Raw genomic sequence first — 23977 nt, forward strand, 5'->3', positions numbered from 1 at the left:
TCTCTTTATGTCTCCATTACACCTAAAAAATTGATACATACCCCAGTTTTTGAGTTTGGTGTTAGTGTTACCAACTGTTTTTAGGTTTTCAAAAAGCATTTTCCTTGCCTCTATTTTAAGGAGCAAATTCTCAGCCAAATGTTGCTTGTTAACAGCACGGGGGGCTCTCAGGTATTACTTATTTATGGTCTGCCTTGGATCCAACAGTAATTATGAAATGTACCCTAGAGCATTAAAAATGCAAACGTTTCAATAGTTTCCCCTACACCCAGTGAGATGAATCACACTGTTCTAATCCACTGGTTAATTAGGGAGTTATAGTGACTGTAAAATAAAACACTTGGAGAGGAGCTTAAGAGAAAGAATCAAAGAATTTCTAACACATTATAAATGCTTAATTGGAAAACACCAATAAACTGACTTCTCCCAAATCCACATGTTCTTATTCCTCTGGCTTGTTAGGATGTTAAATAATATTACAACATTACTTGTCAAGGAGATCCATGTGATAACAGTGACAGAGGAAAGGAAAATCACTGGTAACTCTTCAGCTTGCAGCCTTTGGACATGTATGTTCAGCTGTGTGTGCTCACTGAGATACACAGTGCACTTTACGCTGGGATTGGAATCATGGGAGGATTTGGGTTGGAAGGATCCCTGAAGACCATCTCGTTCCACACCCCTGCCATGGGCAGGGACACCTTCCACTAGACCAGGTTGCTCCAAGCCCTGTCCAACACTTGAACACTTCCAGGGATGGGGCAGCCACAGTTCCTCAGGGATTCACTTCAAATAATGAATCTGGAGCAATCCCTCATACACAGATGCAGTTGGGTCTGTAAAGTACTAATGAACAGTTTTTGTAGTGCAGATTTATCTTATGCAATTAGAAAAGAACTAAGGAACCAACTGCTTCCCTCTATTTTCCTAATAAGCAATTACCCTGTCACAAAGATTTCTAGGGAAAATGTTGACAGTGATTAATTCAGCAAAACAAATGCTTAATCTGAGCCAGGAGTAACAACCTACTCCACTCCAAAGGCAGGAAGGTGGTGGTTCAAACCTACTGTTTTCCAGGGACTATACTAAAGCAGATTCTACTCTCTAAAAGCTCCATATGAAAAAAAAAAAAGATATAAACCACTTGTCTGAAGGATCCATCTGGAGCTTCTTGCTTTAATTAAATTTAGCATGAAATCTAAAGCAAGATATTATTCCCACTGCTCATTTTGTACCAGGCATAATATTGCCTACTTTAGAACACGTTGTAAGACCTGGAGTAGTGTTTACTCCATGTATATCCCTCCTGAAGGGCTTCTTATCGATCAAGTATTGGCTTATACTTCTGGACTATTAACAATCCCTAAAACAGAGGCCAACACACTGGATTTTGAAGCCTTGAAGAGAGGGCCTGCTGTGCTTTGGGAAGTGTTTCACTGCTTTGGTAGGGCTGTATTTTTTGGAGGATAGAAGAGGAAACAAGTATTGAAATGGCTTCTGTTGGTTCCCACTGTGAGGGAATCATCAGTTCACTTTATACTAAGAAATGAACTTAGAGCAGTGTATGAAAAACAGAAGTATTTGGCTCCTATTGTACTGTAACATATGTTTGTATTTAACTTGACATACTTTAAGAGTTCAGTTTAAAATAAAAAGGTGATACCTAAAGAGTTGGAAATTACTCCTGACTTAACTCTCTGCAAAACAACTCCCCTAATTTATGACTGGTGTCTGACGAGGTGTGAAAATCTGCAGTAAGTCACACATTATCTGTAGGATGAGGGAAGTCAATGTTTTCTATACCATCTCAAAAAGAACTTCTTTTCCAAAAGCCTCTCCCAGCCCCATCCCCCCTTTCCCTGCATGCACAGGACATGATGTATTGGCAAAAATGGGCAGACAATTCATTTTCTTAACATAATTCCTAATTAAATATTTTAAACAGACTGAAGATTTCCATTTTCTAGGCTGTGCTGTAAGCAGGATGTTTAAGTTAGAAAACCAAACCAACAAGAACCCGAACGCTGAAGCTCAAAACCTAAAGAAGTAACATTTAGCTGTCTTAAACGAAAAGTACCTGAAAAATGTCACAAAGAACTGCACCAGGTCCATAAAGTTGCTGTGCTGTGAGAATGCAATCTGAAAAAAAAAAAAGCAAATGCTTTCTGTTACTTACTGGAAAGAAAATTCATATTTCAAGATATTTTAAAAGGATTGAAAATGACAATGAAAAGCATCTTTACTCAGATCAATGCATATTTTTGAACACTGTTTTTGAAAAAGAACATAAATATTCTGAGGAAAAAGAAAATAAATTATAACTTCATATTGTTTTGAAAACATATATCCCAAAAAAGAAGCTGAACAAGTAACTCTCTCTCCCAGACGTGTTCCAAGGAATATTCTTCAGTGCATGTTGAAGAAAACACTACTTCAAAAACTTAGAACAGAGGTTTCACAGCGCTGCAAATAATCTTCAATTAAAAGTGAAAATCTTTAATTATTGTTTACACAGAAATCCGGAATTCAATATTTATATTTCAAACAATATCCAGACAACAAAATCTCTTCGAAAAAGGAACTTACACCAAGAGCTGCAAAGAGGCACGAAACACAGAAGATGATAGATACTGTGAAAACAGCTATGGCATTCATCTTAGCTCACTTCCCTGCAATCCAACAGCAGAGAGAAGGGAAAAAGAACAGAATATTTGGGACAAAAACCAGAGGGAAGAGGCGAACCGGAAACTGGGAGGTGGTTAGAGGCAAAAGGGAAGATTAGGGAGCCTGGGTAAAAATAACAATGTGGAGGGAACTTGAGCCAAGAGGAAAGCAACTTGTGCAATATTAGGAATCTGAAGTTCTTTCCAGGTACCTCCTATTTCCTCTGCCTATCAATCTCTCAGCACCACAACAGGATATTAACTCTTTCACGAAGTAACAGAATTTATTTCAGAATTAAACTGGAATCTGGACTGACAAAAGCTTTTCATGGACATTAAATCCATTTCTGGCCTCATTTGTTGATTTTCTTCCTTAACAAACAGTACTTATGGTAACATTAGCATAAACATAAATCCCCCCTCCCAGCAATAGCCATATCCCAAAATTCATGAATATGTGTAAAGTGAGTCACTGCTTGGGTTTCTATTGCTCTGGAACACTTTCTAGGATCATATTTGCTTTAAATATCCATTGTAACTTGGTACAGAAGCTGCACCAAATAGTTTTCTTATAAATATATTGAAATACTTTGAAGTTGAAAGCTCCTTTGCAGTGCACAACCACTGTGTAGCTGCAAAGTGAGCTCCAAACCTGCACACCAGATGCTGCAACCTCAACAGTCCTGCCTACAAAATACAAGAAAACACAGAGTTTCTTGTTGATTTTTGCTTTTGAAGTGCTTCCCAATGGTTTTTAGATTATAAAAAGACAGTGAGCAAGATTTCACTTTTTGTGTAAAAAATTAGTGCTTGGTAACCATGGTGGTACAATATTTGCATAAATGGATATTCTGGAATAAACGTATATTCTGGAATGTCTTTAAGGCAAAGACAATCCTTACTAAAATATCAAATCCCAAAATACAAACATGTAACACGGCCAGCATAAAAATAATAACTTGTCTTATTACTTCTGAGAATAACCATGATGCTGAGTGACTATAAGAGATGCATTTCAAAATAAAGCCCTTGTTCTGTATCACCAATCTTTTAGCAGAAAACAAAAATTAAAAGCACAAAGGAATCATCAACAGGCCAGTCCTCTGTGGATGACCATCAGGACCAGTTTCTGTGATGGAAAACCAAAACTTGCTCCCATTAGAAAAAACAAGAATCTGTTAATTTTAAAATAAGAGAGATTCTATGAAAGATTAATGAGACTGTTACCAGAGAAGGGCTTCTCCTTTTTTGGTAACAACTGCAGGAAACAAATAAAACAAAAACAAACAAACAAAAAATAATTTAGGTTTATTTCACACAGAAGCCTTACAAATGCTTTACCAGTGATTCTTTTCTCTACCTGTTGGAGTTCTTCTCCTGTAAAGCCCAATTGAGGACCTATACCTCACACATGGAGTAAAAAAACCCAGATTGTTTCTACAATTTATTCCTCACAAGCTGAAAATACTTTGTGCCATCAAACCTGACCAATCTGTGTCACAGGCAATTTGGTCTCATAATTGTTAATGGTTTGCTTACTTAGAGCTTAATTTCCCCTAATATAATCTGTTCCCAGGACTTAATTAATTCAGTTACATTGAAAGTTTGGTTGGAAATAGCTGTTGAAAGTAGGCTGTTCATTCTGGATCCACAAAAAATATGGCACCAATTCCTTAGCAGTCTGGATTTTTAATTAACTTTAACTGACGGTAGAAGATTCATTTATCCATTCTGAAAAAACTCATTTGTACCAAAGGATGAAGCAGTTTAACTGCAGGAAAGCTCCCTGTAGCTCGTGCTGGGGACCTGGAAAGCCTCCTCCAGGTACCGGGCAGAACCTTAACTCAGCTGCAAAATCAAATCCCCACTTTCATATCAAAGAATCCCAGAACTGTTTAGGTTTAGGCTCTGAGCCCACCCAGTCCAACCATCTCCCAGCACTGCCAAGGCCACCACTGTCCATGTCCCCAGGTGCCACATCCACACAGCTGTTAAATCCCTCCAGGGAGAGGATTGGACTGGGGATTCCAGCACTGCCCTGGGCAACCAGGGCTGGACTGCCCTTTCCGGGAACAAATCTTCCCTAATATCCAGCTTAAACCTCTGCCTGGGCACACCTGGAGTCACCTTCAGCCACTGTCAAGCAGCACTACCAGATCCTTTTCCACGGAGCAGCTACCTGACTCTTCCCAAGCCATACACAGCATTCCAGGATGTTTTATAGCCTGTTCTTAGGAATAACACGATACCCTTAGGTAGCTGAGATCAAATACTTAATTATGTTAATTCCAAAGAATATTACAAAGCTTGTGTTCATCTTATCTGAAAAGGTACCTTGGAGAGCACAACCGCCTATCCTGCTTTTTCTATTGCCACATCATTTGAAGTACCAAAAAAATCCACCTGCTTTCCAGAGGACCAGAAATAGCTGGCTGTATGGACTGACAAAAATTTATAATGAAGAGCTTTACGTTTTTTATCATTTGATTAGCATGAAGTATGAAGCCAAGAAGAAAACTTGGCTTCCTCTAACTAGCCAACATCTAAAAATTGCACTGGTTTTGAAATCAGTACACACAAATTTCAAAGGATTTAATGGCAAATGACTTGGCCACAAAACAATATAAGCAAAGGAAAAGTATATTTGAACCCAACTGACATTTCAGTAACAGCTGGTATTTCAAACTCAAAATATTGCTGGAGCTAAACTACCGCCTGTGACTGATAAAAATTTTGAAAAACAAATTAGGACAATTACATACCAGGACTTGGTTTGCATAAGCACCGGAGTTTGTTCTTCAACACAAAAGAAAATTGAGAATAATTTTGAGGGCACAACTTTGTACAAAAGTAGATCAACTAAGACCTAAGTTCACCTTAAACCTGTACATGCAACAATGTCCAAAATGATATAAACCTCTGTTCTTGTGATCTACAAGTGCCCTGAACTCTTTAAAAACAACTTGAGTTTCACATACCACTAAGAAAACTCAGTCCCCATCCAAGTAAGAAATTATGTGGAAATTTTTTGTTAAATCCAGCAAGAACCAGATTTGAGTAACTCCTCTCATTTAACTGTAACAAACAGATGTACAGGTAATTCATCGCAGCATTACTCTTTCCACTTGTGCTGGAAGTTACTGATATTTTAGAGGAAGCCAAACTATTCACCACAATGGGATTAGGACAACTCCTTCTCCAAACTCAAAATAATTTCCAATATTATACATAGTATTAGCACACCCAATCTAAAAATAACTAAAGAACTGATAATGAAAGAGTTGGGGTTGTTGCAGAAGGCTCTGGGGAGACCTTCCAGTACCTAAAGGGGCCCCAGGAAAGCTGGAGAGGGACTTTGGACAAGGACCTGGTGACAGGACACAGGGAATGGCTTCCCACTGCCAGAGGGCAGGGATAGGTGGGATATTGGGAAGGAATTCCTGAGGGTGGGGAGGCCTTGGCACAGGCTGCCCACAGAAGCTGTGGCTGCCCCATCTCTGGAAGTGTCTGGGGCCAGACTGGACAGGGCTTGGAGAACCCTGGTCTAGTGTAAGGTGTCCCTGCCCATGGCAGGAGGTGGAACTGGATGGGCTTTACGGTCATTTCCCATCCAAACCATTCTGGGATTCTGTGAATGTGCCAAAGAATATTTAAGTATGGCAATTTCATACCATAATTTGGTACATTCTGGGTCTCTAAACACTTGAGAAAACATGAACAACCCCAGAAAATAGTGTTTCCGCAACTTTTTTACCTTGGTAACAACTCAGGATTATTGATGCATTATATTTCTATCTTTCTTCACAAATACATGAAGTGACTAAATTCCCACCAGTGGTGCCTTCCTTTTTATTCCTATTTCATATTAGGGATGAGAAAAAGAGAAACGAAAAATGGTTATTTTGCACAGGACATGCTCCTAGAATAGAACTGTGTAAGAAAGAAAACTAAAAGTCTAATTAGCTTCTGAAACTAGAGGGGTCCAGCAGAGGAGGCGCAATGTGAAGCTGGCTCCCAGAGCTTGGGGCTTGCTGTGAATTCAGAAGGTATCAAAAGGTCCTACTGCTACATCCATTAACCTCACCTGGCAGGTGGGAGAACGCTACAGCACTCATGTTTTGAAAGTCTACAGGATCACACAGAAATTTAGAGATTTTTGGGCTGCTTTTTGCTTTTTATTTCAATCTAGCCCCAGCACCAAAGTTAACGAACAAAAAGCAGCAGGGAAAAGAGGAAAGCTGGGAGTTCCACAGGCTTCCAGCGAGAGAAAGCCACAAGCCAAATAAGCTGAAGGTAACATTTATGCACATCTTCCTCTATTTCTCCCCCAAAACTCCACTGTCTTGTCTCTTTTTTCCTATGGTTAGAGGCAAGGATTCAATCTGACCTTGGAGAATACAGACAATGCTAACAGGACGCCATGGCCTGAATGCTGAGTGCCTGCGCTTTTGTCAAAGGACCTGCTGTAAAACGAAGGGGGTTTAAGTATTCCTGAGTGATGCCAAAGTCATCAAAACATTCATTTTGCCCTCTGGAATAATGCCGGGGGGGAACTTATCTTCTGCTCAAGAGTATTGTCATTCCCTGTTCCAGTTCTCCTTTAAACACACACACAATGTGCTCTAATGAAACACATGGCCAAGATCCATGTTGATCTTGGTGCTCTCCACTCCAGAGGAGCAGTGAGCCAACTCCAAGAGCCCTGGCGGTGAGGTTTTAGGAAAGAATGAGCCAGCACAGCAATCCAGCTCTACCACCTGAATATTGTCTCAGTTCTGCCACATGCTGCCACTTCCCATGTTCTGTGAACATCTCTAATGAGCCATGGAAGTCATTAAGGCAGTGGAAAGCTAATCACAGAAATGAAGGGCAAAAAGCCCTTCAAAAACACCCTTCAGAAGCTGGGATTTTAGAGCTCACCCTTCTCACTGAGGAATGAGCAAACACAGCAGCAACCTGAGATGAGCCTTTTTCAGACAGGTGGCTCTTAAATCTTCTCAACAATGTCAGTTCCAAGGAACGCTTTACAGAAGGAAGCATTTGTGCATCTCTGCAGATGATTTATGGGATTTAGACATAGATTAAGACATCCAAATCCAGGATCACAGGGGTATTCCTATCAACCCTTTACACTCAATGGAAACCTCATCTGTGATTCAGCTGACCAGTGCAGGAGCCTAAAAAATTATTACCTGACCAGTTCCATAACAGAACCATAAACGCTGAGGCACACAGACACATCTCTTTGTAGACCCCTAAATTTCCATGGTGCATCCTTGCCCTTGGTTTCATGAATGCTCTAGAAGCTCCATTCATTGCCTAAAGGGGGGTAAAAGCTATTGCAGCTGCCCTGGGATATCTTACCTGTCCTCCAGCTGCTGCTCCAGAATCACAGAAAGGGACGGGTTGGACGGGAGCTTAAAGACCATCTCATTACAACCCCCTACCATGGGCAGGGACACCTTCCACTGTCCCAGGTTGCTCCAAGCCCCATCCAAGAGCTTTTGGGTGAATTCATACCCCAATCACATCACAGAAGCAGGAGGGCATTCTCTTTCAGAGGCACCATGGATCTCTATTTTAAATGAACAGCAAAACTGCACCCAAATTTGGAGGTTAGGAAGAAAATTTAACTAGATCCACAGGGAAAGAGTCTCTAGACAGAAAGTTAAACCTTAGGTTTCAGAGAAGAAAGGGCCTTAACAGAAGTTAATTGTAACTTGAAAAACTCTGACACACAACAAGTTGAAGGGGACCCTGATTTGGAAGTGGGAGATCCCAGAGTCTGTAATACACCTGATGCTGTAGAGGTGGACATCAGAAGCAGCATTGGAAGGGGCTCTAAGGTCTCCCTGGAGTCTTCTCTTCTCCAGGCTGAAAACCCCCAGCTCCCATTCTGTCTCCAGAGCAGAGGCTCCAGCACTTGGAGCACCTCCACGGCCTCCTCTGGACCAATTCCTCATCTACTGAACAGTTCACCCATCAAATCCGTCTTTCTCCAAATCAGAGAGAACTTGGTGCAGCTGAAGAGGTTCCCATGCTCACATTTGCATTCTACAACAAGCAAAAATAAAACCCTCACTCAAATTTGATTTTCACAGCTACTACTCCGAGTCACTGTGTTCCTGCGTGAAGGATGAAAGAGATTAATGACTTACTCCTCACCTGCTGCAATATTAACTGAGCCATTGAGCTTTATGGCACAAACACTCACTACTGTGCAAATATAAAACCTGGTTCACTTCTGAACTTATTCTGAGATGAAAATCGATTTATATTCCAATATTGTGCTGCCTTCCTGCAGTAGTCACAAATTGTCACTTCTCAGCTAATTGGCTGCAGTCAGCAGTTGGCTCAGAAATGCCAATTATACGTGTTTTGTCTTCCCATGTGAACTCTCTGAGGTTGTGCAGAGGGAACACAGGCACGACTGTCTCTAAATTAAAAATAGTGCTTAAGATGTGGTCCCAAATTTCACTGCATCCCAGAAATTATCACACAAATCTGACAAATGAGAAGTATTTGTTCAATAAACAGCCAGGGGTTGAATTGTAAGGCTCATCTAAATTTAAAGTGCACTAGGAAATAAAATTCTGGAAAGTCCCATAATTGAAACAGCAAACTCAGCTCAGACCCTGCACACCTCCACCTGACTGTAGCGTGCCCCAAGAAAGCTGAGGCAGAAAAAACTCAGTTCTTCTGAATCCTCAGTGAATTCTCCTGAATTCTCTGAACTTCTCAGCTCTTCTTTCAGGCCACTCACAAGTAGAAAGACTCTGAGGGGCTGGAGCGTGTCCAGGGAAGGGAACGGAGCTGGGAAGGGGCTGGAGAATTCCTGAGGGAGCTGGAAAGGGGCTCAGGCTGGAGCAAAGGAGGCTCAGGGGGGACCTTGTGGCTCTGCACAAGTCCCTGACAGGAGGGGGCAGCCGGGGGGGTCGGGCTCTGCTGGCAGGGAACAGGGACAGGAGGAGAGGGAACGGCCTCAGGCTGGGCCAGGGGAGGGGCAGGGTGGACATCAAGAAAAATAGGGAAAGGGCTGTCCTGGGCTGGCACAGCTGCCCAGGGTGGTGATGGAGTATCCCCCCCGGAGGGATTTAACAGCCAGGTACGTGTGGCACTTGGGGACATGGGTCAGTGGTGGCCTTTGCAGTACTGGGGGAAGAGTTGGACTCTATGGTCTTAGAGGGTTTTCCAACATAAATGATTCTGTGATTGCAACAATTGTTCTGGAGACAAGGAAGCTCAGAGGTATTTGGAAAGAGTGGTTAAAAACAAAGACGCTAAACCTTGAGACAGAAGGCAAGTCACCAGCAGGAAAACATTCCAATCCCCTGAGTTCCAGGTCCTTTAGCACCTCCCTCCAGTCCCAGCCGCTGCACTGTGGATGCATCTGGGAAGGATCCCATTGCATTTGGGAAGGATCCTGTTCCCTGGCTTCGTGCCAAGCAGAGCTCTGACACTATCTGCATGCAGGCTCAGTTACATTCGGCAGCATCCCAACTATTGCTGGAGAGTTTCAGCATGGAAAAAATTAAAACATAGCACATAACAGCTCAAACACTCACTCAGACCCCTCAAAGTCCAGTAAAAATGAGCTTTACAGTCTACTGAGCTTAAAAGGAATAAATGTCGCTTTCCTAAAGAGCTGGTGATGTAAGTACACAAGAGGGAATCAAGAATAAAAAGAATAAAACAGCCAAAGCAATATTTCCAAGTTCATTTTTTTAGGCTTCAAAATAGCTGACAGATGGAAACAGGCAAAACCTTCTGTCTTGCATCATTTCTGACCAGACAAAACAGGGGAATAAATGCAAGACAGAGTTCAGGGTTGCAGTGGTATTAATGGGGAAAACAAGCTCTGTCTCCTTCCCTGAGGAGGCCGTGAATTCTAAGGATCATATTGGATGAGAAATTGAACATGTTTATCAACCTGTAGCAAAAACTCCTGCAATATTCCAGCTGCAGGAATCTCTACAGAAATTTTAAGGACGTTTCATCTTTAATAAAATAAAGTAGTAAAATAAGTGTATATATATTTATACATATTACATATAGAATCATAGAGTGGTTTGGGTTGGAAGGGACCTTAAAGATTATCTAGTTCCAGCTCCAAACTAAATATATACTTATGTAAATAACCAAATTTAAATACCTTTGAATGACAACATTCTCACATTATTACACAATACTGAAGTCACACGTTGTCTCTAACCTGGTGTCACATCATGACCTGAAGTGGCAGTAATTAAAACCCCCCAAATTTACTTTAAACAAACTACAGAGCATCACGATCAGTTTTAAAGAGCCATGGAATCAGAATCATAGGGCTGGGCTGTTTTATTCATCACAAGTTTTTCTGTTGAGAGCCTTGGCTATGATTTCATGTTCAAGAAATCTTAACGTGAAAAACATAACTATGCTGGGTAGGGCAAAATGAACAACCTCACTGTAAGCTCTTAAATTTGCATTAAAAAGGCCAGGTAGTCACTGTCTATCACTAAAGGATTTCTAGAACATGTAATTCACCATTTTGTCATGATGAATTTTCCAGTAAAATACTGAAGTGATAAATCAATTGATGGAATTTACCTCAATCCTCAGTCAAAATATCAATGTAATTTATTGATGGTTTGGGTCCAAGTGTGGGAAGGTGGATAGTGCTAATCTTGCATGCAAAACAGACTGTTTAAAGAAATAACTATACATGACACTTATAACTGAAAAAAATAATTTAAGAGAGAAACAATTTAGGAAAAAACCCTATGAAATCCCCAATCATTCTAGAAATTAATTCCCTTACAGGACTGTGACAGTACTACCTTGCCCTGACCCCAACATGCTTGCCAACATTGCTGTGAGCAACATTTGCCAATACAGTAAAAAAAAAGTCAAAAATCTTAATAACACAATGTCAGGAAAATAAGTGAGAGAAAAAGAAGTTTTCAGGACATTCCAGGAATGGGGTTTTTTTCCCAAAAGCAACACTGCAGAGTCAGCTGAGAGCTGTTAGTGGAACACAGGTGTCTCTGGCTCTGTGTTTGTGAGCCAAACCAGCCACAGGCTTTTGGGTTTGTCACCCTCTCCTATTTCTGGATATTCTTTCCCCTGTGGTTTAGCCAGGCTGAATCCACTGTCACATTTCAGTGTGTGGCTTCTTCTATTTTATTGCCAATACACTTTTCTCTTCTTGGTTAACTCTCCTCACTATTCTTTGACTCTTTAAATAAGCTTTTATATGAAGAAAAGTATCTCGCCCTTTTGCCTCCTCAGCAATGGCTCACAGCACTCATTTTATTAAATATATTTTAATTTTGAGTCTATATTTACAGTCGGTGGTAGGTTATGGTGTTTTCAAGAGTTATTCATCACAGAAATACAGCAACTTCAAGCAACCAGCACTGGCCTTAACCAAGAGAAATTAATGCCTAATTCAGACTTTCCTTCCATAGAAGATTAATTCTGCAATTTTTTTATATATTATATACTATATAATTTATATATTATATTTATATATTATATTTATATATTATATTTTCCAGTCCTGCACTTGAAAAGAGAAAAAAAAAATCAGCTCCCTTAAAATTAAGGCAATCAATACATATGTCACTGTCACATCTCAAAAAAATACAACCTAAGAAATGCTCCTGGTATTATTAAACCTGAATCACAGGCTGTCTCTCTCTGTTCTCCTATAACTTTTCTTATTTATGCAGCTGAAGTTTTGCAACAGGCACACAAAAAGACTTCTAGTGCTGTAGGAAGACATTACAATAAACCTCACAAAAGCTATGTGAGTCACTACAGATCATCCCAAGAAATCCCAAGTTGCAGATGTAAAACCCCAAGATTTTAACGGTTGCCCCTTCCAGGGCCTAAAGGGGCCCCAAGAGAGCTGGAAAGTCAAGGGTCGGGAGTGCCAGGACACAGGGAATGGCTTCCCACTGCCAGAATGAAGGGTTAGATGGGATTTGGGAAAAAATTCTTCCCTGTGAGGGTGGGCAGGCCCTGGCACAGGGTGCCCAGAGCAGCTGTGGCTGCCCCTGGATCCCTGGCAGTGTCCAAGGCCAGGTTGGACACTGGGGCTTGGAGCAGTCTGGGACAGTGGAAGGTGTCCCTGCCCACGGCAGGGGGTGGAACAAGATGCTCCTTCATCTCCCTTCCAACCCAAACCATTCCATGAATCTCTGATGAAAATCCAGCCCCACCCTCCACCCCCCCCACCAACACAGCACCTGGGAAAAGTTTGGCATGAACAATTTTCAGGGTTGCTGAAGCTACAACCTCCTATAAAAAGGACTGAAGTGGTACCACATCCTGCCAAGGGTTAACTGCCTTTGAGAAAAATCCTCCTTTTAAAGGATTTAAGAAGGTGCTAACAAAAATATTGCCTAATCGAAAAGGGAAAAACTTCTAAAAGGAGAAAAATGTCATCGGTTTATGCCAAAAATAAGGCAGCAGGAGCAGATAAAACACAAGCAGCTGTTTCATGTTTTACAGGACCATTTAACTGTTCTGTTTTAAATCTTTCCATCCCACAGTAGATTATGTCAGTTTGCCTGTTCTGAAAAATCAGCATGTAATTGCATGTCTCCAAAAGTAATTACATTCAACAGCAAATTTCATCAGATTAACAAATTGATTTACATTTCATTGTTGCATTTCAAGAAAACTTCTCACATGGTGAGAGAAAATACAGGGAGAAAGGCCCAAAAGCACCTGCAGTTATAACTAAAGAAAGGCAAGGGACATCATTAGCAAACAACTTTGGCATTACAATGCTTTCAGAAGCAACAGAAAAAAAGAACATTTTTGGAATAAATGGTCCCAGAGAGTTGAGGATGATTTTATCTCTGCACCTACATCTCTACCTCATTAAATATGCATGAGGCACATGAGGACCTGGCAGGAAACCTGTCCAGATCAGCAACCTCACTGCAATTTCAAGCCCACATAATTATTTTATCAAAGCAATCACTACCTATCTCAATGTATTTTATTCTCTTTGGCCAACAACAAAGACACTTTTTCTTTACCCTCACCTAGAGCTCTCATTCGATGAGCCTGTGGCTTTTGATTTGAGAATGACACTAATTTAGAGAAAGGCTGGAAACCTCCATGGGCCATGTCCAGTCCTCAGAGGTTATTTATGCCCTGTATCAAATGCCTAATGCTTCCTCCAGAGAGGAATCAAGGAATTAGAGACAGTTCAGGCCCTGCTTTCTAACCGTGGATGGTTTCTTCGCTAGATCTTTTCCCATGTATTACCAAAGGCTTTTAGTCAGGCTCTAAACCTCAAAGAGTGGAAACGCAGAGAGCATCACTGCTGGCAATACCCATGTCACCTGAAAGAGGCTGAAAGCCTAACATAAAAGGAATGTGTGAGATCTGCTGTTCCTCCAGCTCTGTTCTGGGCCCTTCCTCAGATGGCAGGAGCTAAAGGTACCCCAAATCTTTCCTTGGCTGTGGCAAAGTGTCATCCATCATTTAGCTCTGGAACAAAACAAATGTTTCCTGAACTACACTAAACATGAATGGCAAGTAAAATTAAAGCTTAATTGAAAGTGGTATTAATATTCCTGCTAATGCAGACCACCTGTTTTAGGGGTAATGTTGCCAATAAAACTAGCAGGGTGATGGGGAAGAGCACTAGAAGAAGAATTTCAAATCAAAACTGCTTTAATGAAGAAGCTTTACTTTGAAAAATGAGAATTTCAGAAGGTTTCAGTATTTACATACTGCAGGACACAACAGCAATGAAACACTGACATAAACAATGATAAAGATCAGATCGACAGCTTTGTCTGAGGATTGTGGAGTCTTCTTAGGAATGTAATTCCTGGCAGTTTGTAAAATATTGGCTAATATTTCCAACTTAAATAGCCACGTTCAGCATAAGAAAAAATAAGACCCATTCCTCAGCAGAATCTCAGTATAATTCATCTTGACTCCGAAATGCAGCTGACGCCAGGTGGCTCCACCTAAATTTTGCCTACTTACTAAAACAGGAAATACCTCCTGGCTAAGGAAAAGACCCATTTCCAACATCATTGTCAGCTCTGCTAAGCCAAAGAGATGTGAAGGGAATTTGCTCTCCTACATACCTACAGACATTTTCAGCATATGATGGAAACCAGTGGGAATTTTTTCCCAGGTCGAAGGAGGCAATTAGTAACTATAACACAATCTTATGGCAAACCCTTGGGTTGCAGAGAGAGGCAGAGAAGTCTTTTGATGCCTGTGAAACAACAGAGCTTTAGCTATTCCCTTAAAACAACTCAGGACAGAAGAAAAAGTCTTAAAAAAATTAGTAGTCACAGGTCTAATATACAAGGCACTTGAATCCAAGAAAGTGCCTGTTCTGAAATATTTAATAGGAGCACAGTCATACTCCCAGATCTATCAGAAATCTCACATAATGCAGCAGCGCAGCTTTTCACTGGAGCACTAAAACAAGTGTTTTCCTTCCAAAGTTGGATGCAGTCACCCTGGCAATGGGAATTTAAGAAAAGCAACAGAAGGCAGAGAAGGAGGGCCCCGAAGGAAGGGGATTCATTAAAGAGCACATCAGCTAATGGCTGACATCTCATTCCTGGGGATGGCACCTGCAACAGATCTGTACAGAGCAGCTGGAGCTGTGACACCTGGATTTCTCCTACAGAGCCAGGCTGGGAGAGCTGGGGGTGTTCAGCCTGGAAAAGAAGGCTCTGGGGAGACCTTAGAGCCCCTCCCAGGGCCTAAAGGCACTCCAGGAGAGCTGGAGAGGGACTTGGGACAAGGGTCTGGAGTGCCAGGACAAGGGGGAATGGCTTCACACTGGCAGACAGCAGGGTTAGATGGGATTTGGGAAGAAATTCTTCCCTGTGAGGCCATGGCACAGGTTGCCCAGAGAAGCTGTGGCTGCCCCATCCCTGGAAGTGTTCCAGGCCAGGCTGGACGGGGCTTGGAGCAGCCTGGGACAGTGGAAGGTGTCCCTGCCCATGGCAAGGGTTTGAATGAGATGATCTTTAAAGTCCCTTCCAATCCAAACCAGTCTGTGATTCTAGGATTCTATGTACCAGTCCAAACACAGTCACCTGTGACAGTCACCTGGATCATTGCCGAAAGAAAGCACCACAGACCAAATTATGTTTCATTACAGCACATTTGAGCCTGTCTTCAATTTCCAGGTCTCCCATTACAGTTTCTGCACTTGACCTCCTGACACTTCCTGTGCCAGCTGCGATCCACTGAAGGGACATGAATTGTTTCCACCTTTCAGTTCACCATTCACCCTTTCAGCAGATGAACCAGAGAGCAACACAGCATTTTGAGTGGGTTCACCAATATCTTCCTATCAGGGTAAACAGCATGTTTGGAAATAGAATAATTAGGACAACACATGATGTGACTGAGTTAAGCAATCCATAGATGGTCTTTAAGGTCCCTCCAATCCTGTTCATTCCATGAACTTTCTGTGTAAAAAGGGATACAGATATAAAGGAGACTATATAGATAGACCATCCTGAAATAAATCAAGTAGAGGAAACCGGAAGAAAGTTTGAAAAACTAAAATTGAAGGCAGCAGGGGCAATTTTAGCTATTTTTCCATTACAGCCTTTATGAAATCTGAGTGGAAGGCAACAATTTAAGTGAGTTGAATGTTTCCCACTGGTTCTCAAATACTCTTCAAACAGTGGGAGCTATGCAATGCTGCTGCAGCCTTCAGCACCCTGCACATGCAGCAATGCTACGTAGTTACAGTGGCACTTTTTGAAGCCCAACATGACGATGAACTGCCAAGACAATTATATATAGTGAATATCTAATGAGATTTTGCAAGTGGTACATTTTGTATGCAAGGGCTGCAAAATTCCTTCACCTCTTTTTGTTTCTTGAAGCATTTGGTTCATAATTAACATTTAAACATGTTCAAATCAAAATCCTTCAACCAACACAAAGGAAAGAGAGGAGGCAATTGCCAGTTAATGATACAATTACAAACTGGTTTTGCCTTAATCAGCTCCTAAACGTCTTACACATTCTCAGGACATAGAGATCAATGCAAGATGCTCTGAATCTGAGAGGAAAAAATCGAATATCAAATGGGACAGAATGTTAGTGAATGTAAACAATAGTTTGGGTATGAAACAAGACTAAACCACCAATTTCTATTTAGTGAGTGGTAGTAAACACCATCAGCAGTAAATTGTAACGAAGCAGAAAGCTTACAGCCAGGGGAGAATTTGCTGCATTAGTAGATCGAATTTTCACCCCCCTGTACACTCTGGGGAGGGATTCACTCACTGGAATCAGCTCCAGGTAAATACATACTAGTTTCAACAGTGTTAAAACCTACTGACATTTACACAGGTATCAAAGAGTTTCAAATTCTCACCATTAACTACTTGTCAGCTCCAGAACTGCAGTTTCACCTCAGAGTGAGCTCACCTTGTATGCATTGAAACCCATGAAGAGAACTCCTCTGAAAGTTTCTGCACTGAATTCCTTTGCTTCTTACTGTGCTACTGTACAGCTGATTATTTATAGTCAATATCTCTCTTCTAATCTGAGCTAAATTTGGAAAGAATAACAAAGCAAACTCACAATGAAGATTAAGCAAACAAAAATAGTGGGGAAAAGATTACTGTTACATTTACATAAGTGAAAAAAAAGCTCAACCCTTCAATGCCCACTAATGTCCTTTCTTAAAGGGTGCACTCCCACTTTGGGGGAAGATAGGGAATATTTAGAGCAAAGCTGAAGAGAGGAAGGTGAACAGCTGGGGTTTGTTAAATGCTTCAAAATTCCATGTGTCCAACGTTTGCATCAAAGAAAAGCTCACAAAGCAGAGAGAATGGAAATATCCAGACACTGTTGACAAGACCTTACCTGGATTTTCAGGAAAGCTTGGCAAGGTAAGGCTTCAAGTGAACTCCTGCATGCTTGGAACTGCTCAGAAAGGAGGAATTAGGAAGATGATTGCTGTATTTTGAAGGCTTTCTGCATTTGCTGCTTTAGTTCTTTTACTGAGTAATCATTTTAAGTCATTAACCAGGCAGGGAAAGACATCCTAAACCAATATACTTTAAAAAAGAAATGAACTGAAGTGGTTTGGAAAAGAGGTGGAGCAAGACGGGGAAAGAAGAGCCAGAACTGAGCACTGGCAGGGACACAGCCATCTCTTACACAAAGGAGCATTTATACTTTCCAAGTGCAGATTTTAACAGGCAAGGACACTGAGTAAGAGACAGATTTCAATCAAGGATTTCAAGATAAAGCTTGTAATACTTAAAAAAAAAAAAAGTGGATTACAGAATTGCTTTGCAGTAAAAACTACATTTCTGAAGTTTTCTGTTGCAAGATTTTGTATAAACACTCATGTTTAAATACATCTGTTGTACTGAAATTGAAAATAAGCCAGGACAAATGAGTGTATGCACAAGGACAGTTTACTAAGATATTCAAACAAAGAAAAACCCCCAAAAATATGATTTGGACATGCTGCACTGCCCAGGAACAGCCCAAACACATGCGTGAGCTGCCAGGTGATGTACACACATGAGGACAGAATAATTTCCAGCAGCTTGGCAGGAGCAGAATTTTCCTGACTTTGACATACTCTATTAAAATCAGTGTAATTTCCAAAGGGAAATTGAAACGTTCTCTAGCTGCGTGACAGTTTAATAGTGTAGCTGCAATGCGAAATACTGTGGGAGACAAGCTAGGAGATAAGAGAACAGTTTGCATCCTGCACATACTGCAACATGGAGTTTTAATTAACAAGCCGGTCTGCCCTGAAGGACTGATCCCAACAGCACAGGAACCTTTCTGCAGTGAAATCAGGGATGAACCCCTCGGAAAAATAAATCAGAGAGGAAAAGGTCTAAATAAAAACTATTCCTGAGAAGAATGTAGCATGGGATGAGTCAAGGACTGACAGTCAGGAAGTCTTAAAATCACAGAATCAGAGAATGAGGTGGGTTGGAAGAGATCTTAAAGCTCATTTCAATCCACCCCCCTGACATGGGCAGGGACACCTTCCACTAGACCAGGGTGTTCCAAGCCCCATCCAACCTGGCCTTGAACATTTCCAGGGATGGGGCTGCCACAGCTTCTCTAGGTATTTGTCAAAAAAATCTTTGTCCCAAAAACCTGTACCATGATTTAGCTTCTATTTTATCATATTGAACACAAACTACAGAGAGCCACGACTTCACAAAAATGAAAAAAATTGGGGTATGGAATGGACAGGTAGGAACACAGATTACAACTAAGGGAAGCTCAATCCATCACGGCAGATTGCACAAGACCTGAAAGGACACAGTCAGTCCTGGTTTTTAGCTATGCACTGAAGAGGAAACTAATAGAAATACTATGGACCACAGATTCCTGGTTGCTGCCAGACTTCCTCACAAAAAGTGTGTCTCAATGAGTGAGAGCTGATGCTATTTTAGACTTTGTTTTGGCAAGTAATAAAGGCATTAAGAAGAGCTGGTGATAAAACATTAACTTGGATTGAGTGCATACAAGCACATTCACACTAAATTAAGGATAAAGAGAGGTTAAGTGTTGTAACAGAATCAAAGTTGACTCTAACTATGAGAAATGAAATCAAACAGTAAAATCAAGTGGACTAAGGAGATCGGGAATGGGAAAGCTGCCATCTAAATATTTCTCTCAGGTCAAAGATGCAAAACTATTTGAAAGCTGCATCCTCAGAGCTAACCTCAAAAGGAACATGAGGATCAATTAAAGAGACTTCATATTAAGGAGAGGAAAGGATTCATTAGCAATGTCTTTAAAGCCAGCAAGAAGTAGAGAGATCAAATAAGAACTGCCAGAAGTCAAGCTGTGCCAGAGCTCAGCAAATGAAAACAAAGCATACAAGTAAAGAAAACCAGGAGGGGAAGGGAAGAGGGGATGCTGTAAAAAGAGGTATTAAGAGTTTTCATTAGGGATAAGGATACTGAACATGGGTGCAAGGCAGTGTTTAATGGGAATGAAGTTACAAGAGATACACAACAAAGGTGGAGACAGAACTCAAGTGTTTTGATGCATTCAGAGCCAGGGAAAGCACACAACATGCATCCCAACTCCAAAATAAATGGTTCATGAGATAGTATCCTCTGGAATAAAGCTGTTAAAGCAGTTTACCATCTGAGCATGGCTGCGCATGGAACATTTAAAACTTGTACTTAGGGAAGAAGGGAGAATCTAAATATTCCCCCTCCCAAGACCTCTAGAGAAAGCAAAGTTTCAAGACAAGCTGAATGAAAGAACTTAATTAGTAAATGAAAAACTGAAATGATCAAGCAGTGGAGCTGACAACAGTAACCTGTGCCATAACAGTTCACTATCTTCTGTTTGGAAAAATAATTTATTATACAGACCTAGGCAACAGAACAGAGCTAATCCAAGTTTCATTATGGATATCAATATAATGGGAATTCCTGGGTGAGATAAAGATGGTGAAGAATATTTCAAGAGCTAAGAGGGCAGAAGTTAGTTCAAGGATGGCATTTGAACAGAGTGACTGATACATTCATGTCCTCAGAAAGTCCAGAGGAGGCCCTGGAGCTGCTCCAGGGCTGGAGCCCCTCTGCTCTGGAGGCAGCCTGGGAGAGCTGGGAATGTTCCCCTGGAGAAGGGAAGGAGCCAGGGAGAGCTGGGAGCCCCTTGCAGGGCCTAAAGGGGCTCCAGGAGAGCTGCAGAGGGACTGGGACCAAGGCATGGAGGGACAGGAGGCAGGGAATGGCTTTCCACTGGGAAAGGGGAGCTTGGGGGTGGGATGTTGGGAAGGAATTCCCGGCTGTGAGGGTGGTGAGGTCTTGGTACAGGATGCCCAAAGCAGCTGTGGCTGCCCCTGGATCCCTGGCAGTGTCCAAGGCCAGGCTGGACAGGGCTTGGCGCAACCTGGGCTAGTGAAAGCTGTCCCTGCCCATGGCAGGGGTGCAATGAGATGATCTTTACAGTCCGTTCCAACGCAAAGCATTCCATGATCTCTGTTCCAGACCTCAAAGGATTTTGTCCTTCAAAGAACACCCACATCACTCTGAGCACACAGGGGGTTGATACTTGACCAGCCCACTGCAAGAAGGAGGCCGAGGCTCCTGTGAATTGTGAGCTGCCTCAGCAGCTGCAGAGTCTCTGTGACTGCCATCACAGAGTGATTCTGTCTGATTTTATGACCACCAAGCTTCATCCACTGCTTCTCCTGCACCAGCTTCATCACCACAGCCAGCCTGACACCCAAGGCACTGCCTGTCAACCAACTATACTGAATGAAGTGAAAGAATGAGCTTGTCCCTCTTGTCCTGCACATGCCACCAGCCTTAGGCAGCAGCAGGAGAAAAGGGATGGTCCTTGAGCTGTGCCTTTTGAGAACCAGACACTGAAGAGCCACTAAAGTATTTCCTCTGTCTGCTCTTTCCAGGCTTCGTCTTTAGCTATATCAGTCTTTTCCTACAACATCAATATCATCAATCTGAAGTCACACACCTCGTCAAACACAGCCCTGTTAATAAGCGTGTCACTTTATTTCACAGCACATCTTCAGATCCACTGGGCTGAGGCCAACATCAGAAGATGCCTCACACCTTCTTCCTCTTATCCAGGAACATCAAACTCTGTCTGCTGTGGGATTACACCAAGGCTGGTTCAGCTTGGAAACTCCAAGCACAGCTAACTGCCATAGTCCTTGAGAGAAACAAAAAAAGCACCTTTAAATAATTTTACATATATTAGCAGCTCTTACCTGTATTTTTATGGGCCAGGTGAAATTGCTGACGTAAACAAAGAATGTGATGTTCGGGTTGTTGCGGAAATCAAATTTCTCATTGGAGAAACTGTCCTTGTATTCTTTTATATTGGTTCTGGAAACAACTGGAATTTCCTCCCCAGCCTGCGTGCCAGCTGTTGTAAGGAGTAGCAAGAAAAGATGTTTCAATGTGTATTTAAGAAAACAAACAAAAGGGCAAACCAACCTATATTCTAATGTTAAAAAATTAACTATTCATTCAAAACCAACTATTTTAAGATGCACTGCATTATCAAAATCAATTTGTGCCAAGATGTTGCAATGTTAAAAATAAAATTTGCACTTTTAATGTTTACAAAATACACTGTTAAAGTTGAAAACATAGGTTTTTGAAACATTTTACCTCCCCCCTCAGGCTGACTATTTAAGAACACTATGCAAAAAGTACATAAGTTAAAAACCCCCCAAGTTTTCCCAGTTAAATTTGCATTTGTCAGAAACTGATAAAGAAGCTCCCAAGTTACTTAGATCATCCTCAATTCACCTGCAAAACTTGTGGACCAGGTAATGTTGAGGTTGAAGTTTTTAGATGCATTGATGAACATGTCCAGGTCTCTATTTTGCTAAAGGAAGAAAACAAAGAGGAAACCCCATTTTTAGGATAAGCAATTTTACTGTACTGTTTCCTAGGAAATCTTCACTACAAAAAATTATCCTGAAATTTGTTACTTACATAAAGAAAATACATCAAGCTAAAAACTATATACTACATTTTCTGAAAGAAGCATTCTCCTCCTCAAGGAAAACCTAACAAAGAATAAGAAAGTCACACATATAGAATATCACAGGAAGAACTGAGACACAAGATATGGGGTGAAAACAAGCAAATTGTCTCTGCTCTGGAGACAGGCTGAGAGAGATGGGATTGTTCAGCCTGCAGAAGAAAAGTGCCTAAGAAGTGCCTAAAGGGGCCCCAAGAGAGCTGGAAAAGCACTTTGGACAAGGGCCTGGAGTGCCAGGACACAGGGAATGGCTTCCCACTGCCAGAGGGCAGGGATGGATGGGATATTGGGAATAAATCGTTCCCTGTGAGGGTGGGCAGGCCCTGGCACAGGGTGCCCAGAGCAGCTGTGGCTGCCCCTGGATCCCTGGCAGTGTCCAAGGCCAGGCTGGAGCAGCCTGGGATAGTGGGAGGTGTCCCTGCAGAGGACCTGGCAGGGGGTTTGGAGCAGACGATCTTTAAGGTCCATTCCAACCCAAACTGTTCTGTGATTTTAACAAAACTGGAATGGCTCAGAGGTTGTTCAAACAACTGGAAAGAATCAGCTATGGTTCCTTATGAAATTGTACTGTGATGATTTGGGACTGCACAGCCAAGCCAAGGTCAGAAAGCTCTGGTTGTTCCAGGGACCTGGACACACCCTCCACACCACAAGACTACACCTGGAGACCCACAGAACTGTAACACTTCATTGCCTCCAGGGCTAAGAGAAGACAAAGGACAAAGTTAGAGGGGAAAATAGAAAATTTACCTCTTCAGGTGTTGCTACAAAATTGATTGCTGTGTAATAGCGATCGTCCTCCTGGGAAAGGCTGAAGGTGAACTGATAGTCGATGAGAAGAGTATCTGTAAGGAATGCAGGGAGACAGTTATCCCATCTCCTGGAATAAAGTAACTTCTGTAAAGGAAGGCACGATCTCACTGAAGGGTTTCTTGGACAACTAGGACATGACACTGCTACAAATGTAGCAATGTCACAGTCGTGACACTGCTACAAATGACTCCGACCTACATATGATCCCACTTAAGGAACAAAAAACTCTGGGAGTTGAGCCTAGAGGGGGAAGAGAAGTGGCTTATACTTGCCAGGCAACAGCCTCCAGCTTTTATCTAAATCAATATCCTACCTATACATTGTAAAAAACATGCCAAAAGATTTACTTTTCCAGCCTGCAATACCTCTGTGATCTAAGGAAATAGCAGAAAAATTCAATAGCTGTATAATTCCCACTTGGAAGGGGATAATGCACAGCACAAAGAAATATTCAAGGAATAGAACCCAGCAAGACTGGATCTGGACAGCCCAAGGTTCTTCCTGTAAGAGTTGGTAAGTTTTGCCTTTCCCCATTTTTTGCCCATTTAACACCCCTGCCATTTCAGCAAGGAATTTGGTCATTCTCACACAGAGATTGTCATGAGAAGACAGCAGTGCCCTTGTTTGGCCACACAAGCAGAATTCAAATAAGCCAAAACCAGCCAGTTGATCATTTCTGTGCTGGACAAAACCACTATTGGAGACTTTATGTAATTTAAGATTCCATCTCTCCACGCCTGCCAGGCTGCTGATTGCTAATATTTGCAAATAAAAGCTGGAAAGTTTCCATTAGGTAATCTGAATCTTGGCAAAGGATCTTCTGGAACTGCATGGGAATCCAACTGCTCATTTCAGAGGAAACGTGGCAATTTTGAAATCCATTCTAACATGGACCAGAATTTAAAATAAACAGTATTTTGCATTTTTACAAATTCTAGACATTCTTTGTTTTTTACCTACTATGAATATAGTTTAGAGGGCTC

At 41.6% G+C, this 23977-nt stretch overlaps 1 protein-coding gene across 1 annotated transcript in view; it reads right to left on the minus strand.

The window, feature by feature from the left end:
• Positions 1-23977, minus strand: part of ATRN (attractin) — a 159482-nt gene that overhangs the window by 44838 nt on the left and 90667 nt on the right. Inside the window, exons 22-25 of the mRNA XM_069014859.1 lie at positions 22932-23026; positions 21944-22022; positions 21397-21554; positions 2078-2139 (exon numbers count right to left, since the gene is read on the minus strand). Of these exons, the coding sequence (XP_068870960.1) occupies positions 2078-2139; positions 21397-21554; positions 21944-22022; positions 22932-23026 (394 nt within the window). The remainder of the gene's footprint in view (positions 1-2077; positions 2140-21396; positions 21555-21943; positions 22023-22931; positions 23027-23977) is intronic.

This window comes from Aphelocoma coerulescens, chromosome 4, assembly GCF_041296385.1.
Source record: "Aphelocoma coerulescens isolate FSJ_1873_10779 chromosome 4, UR_Acoe_1.0, whole genome shotgun sequence".
Lineage (NCBI taxonomy): Eukaryota > Metazoa > Chordata > Aves > Passeriformes > Corvidae > Aphelocoma > Aphelocoma coerulescens.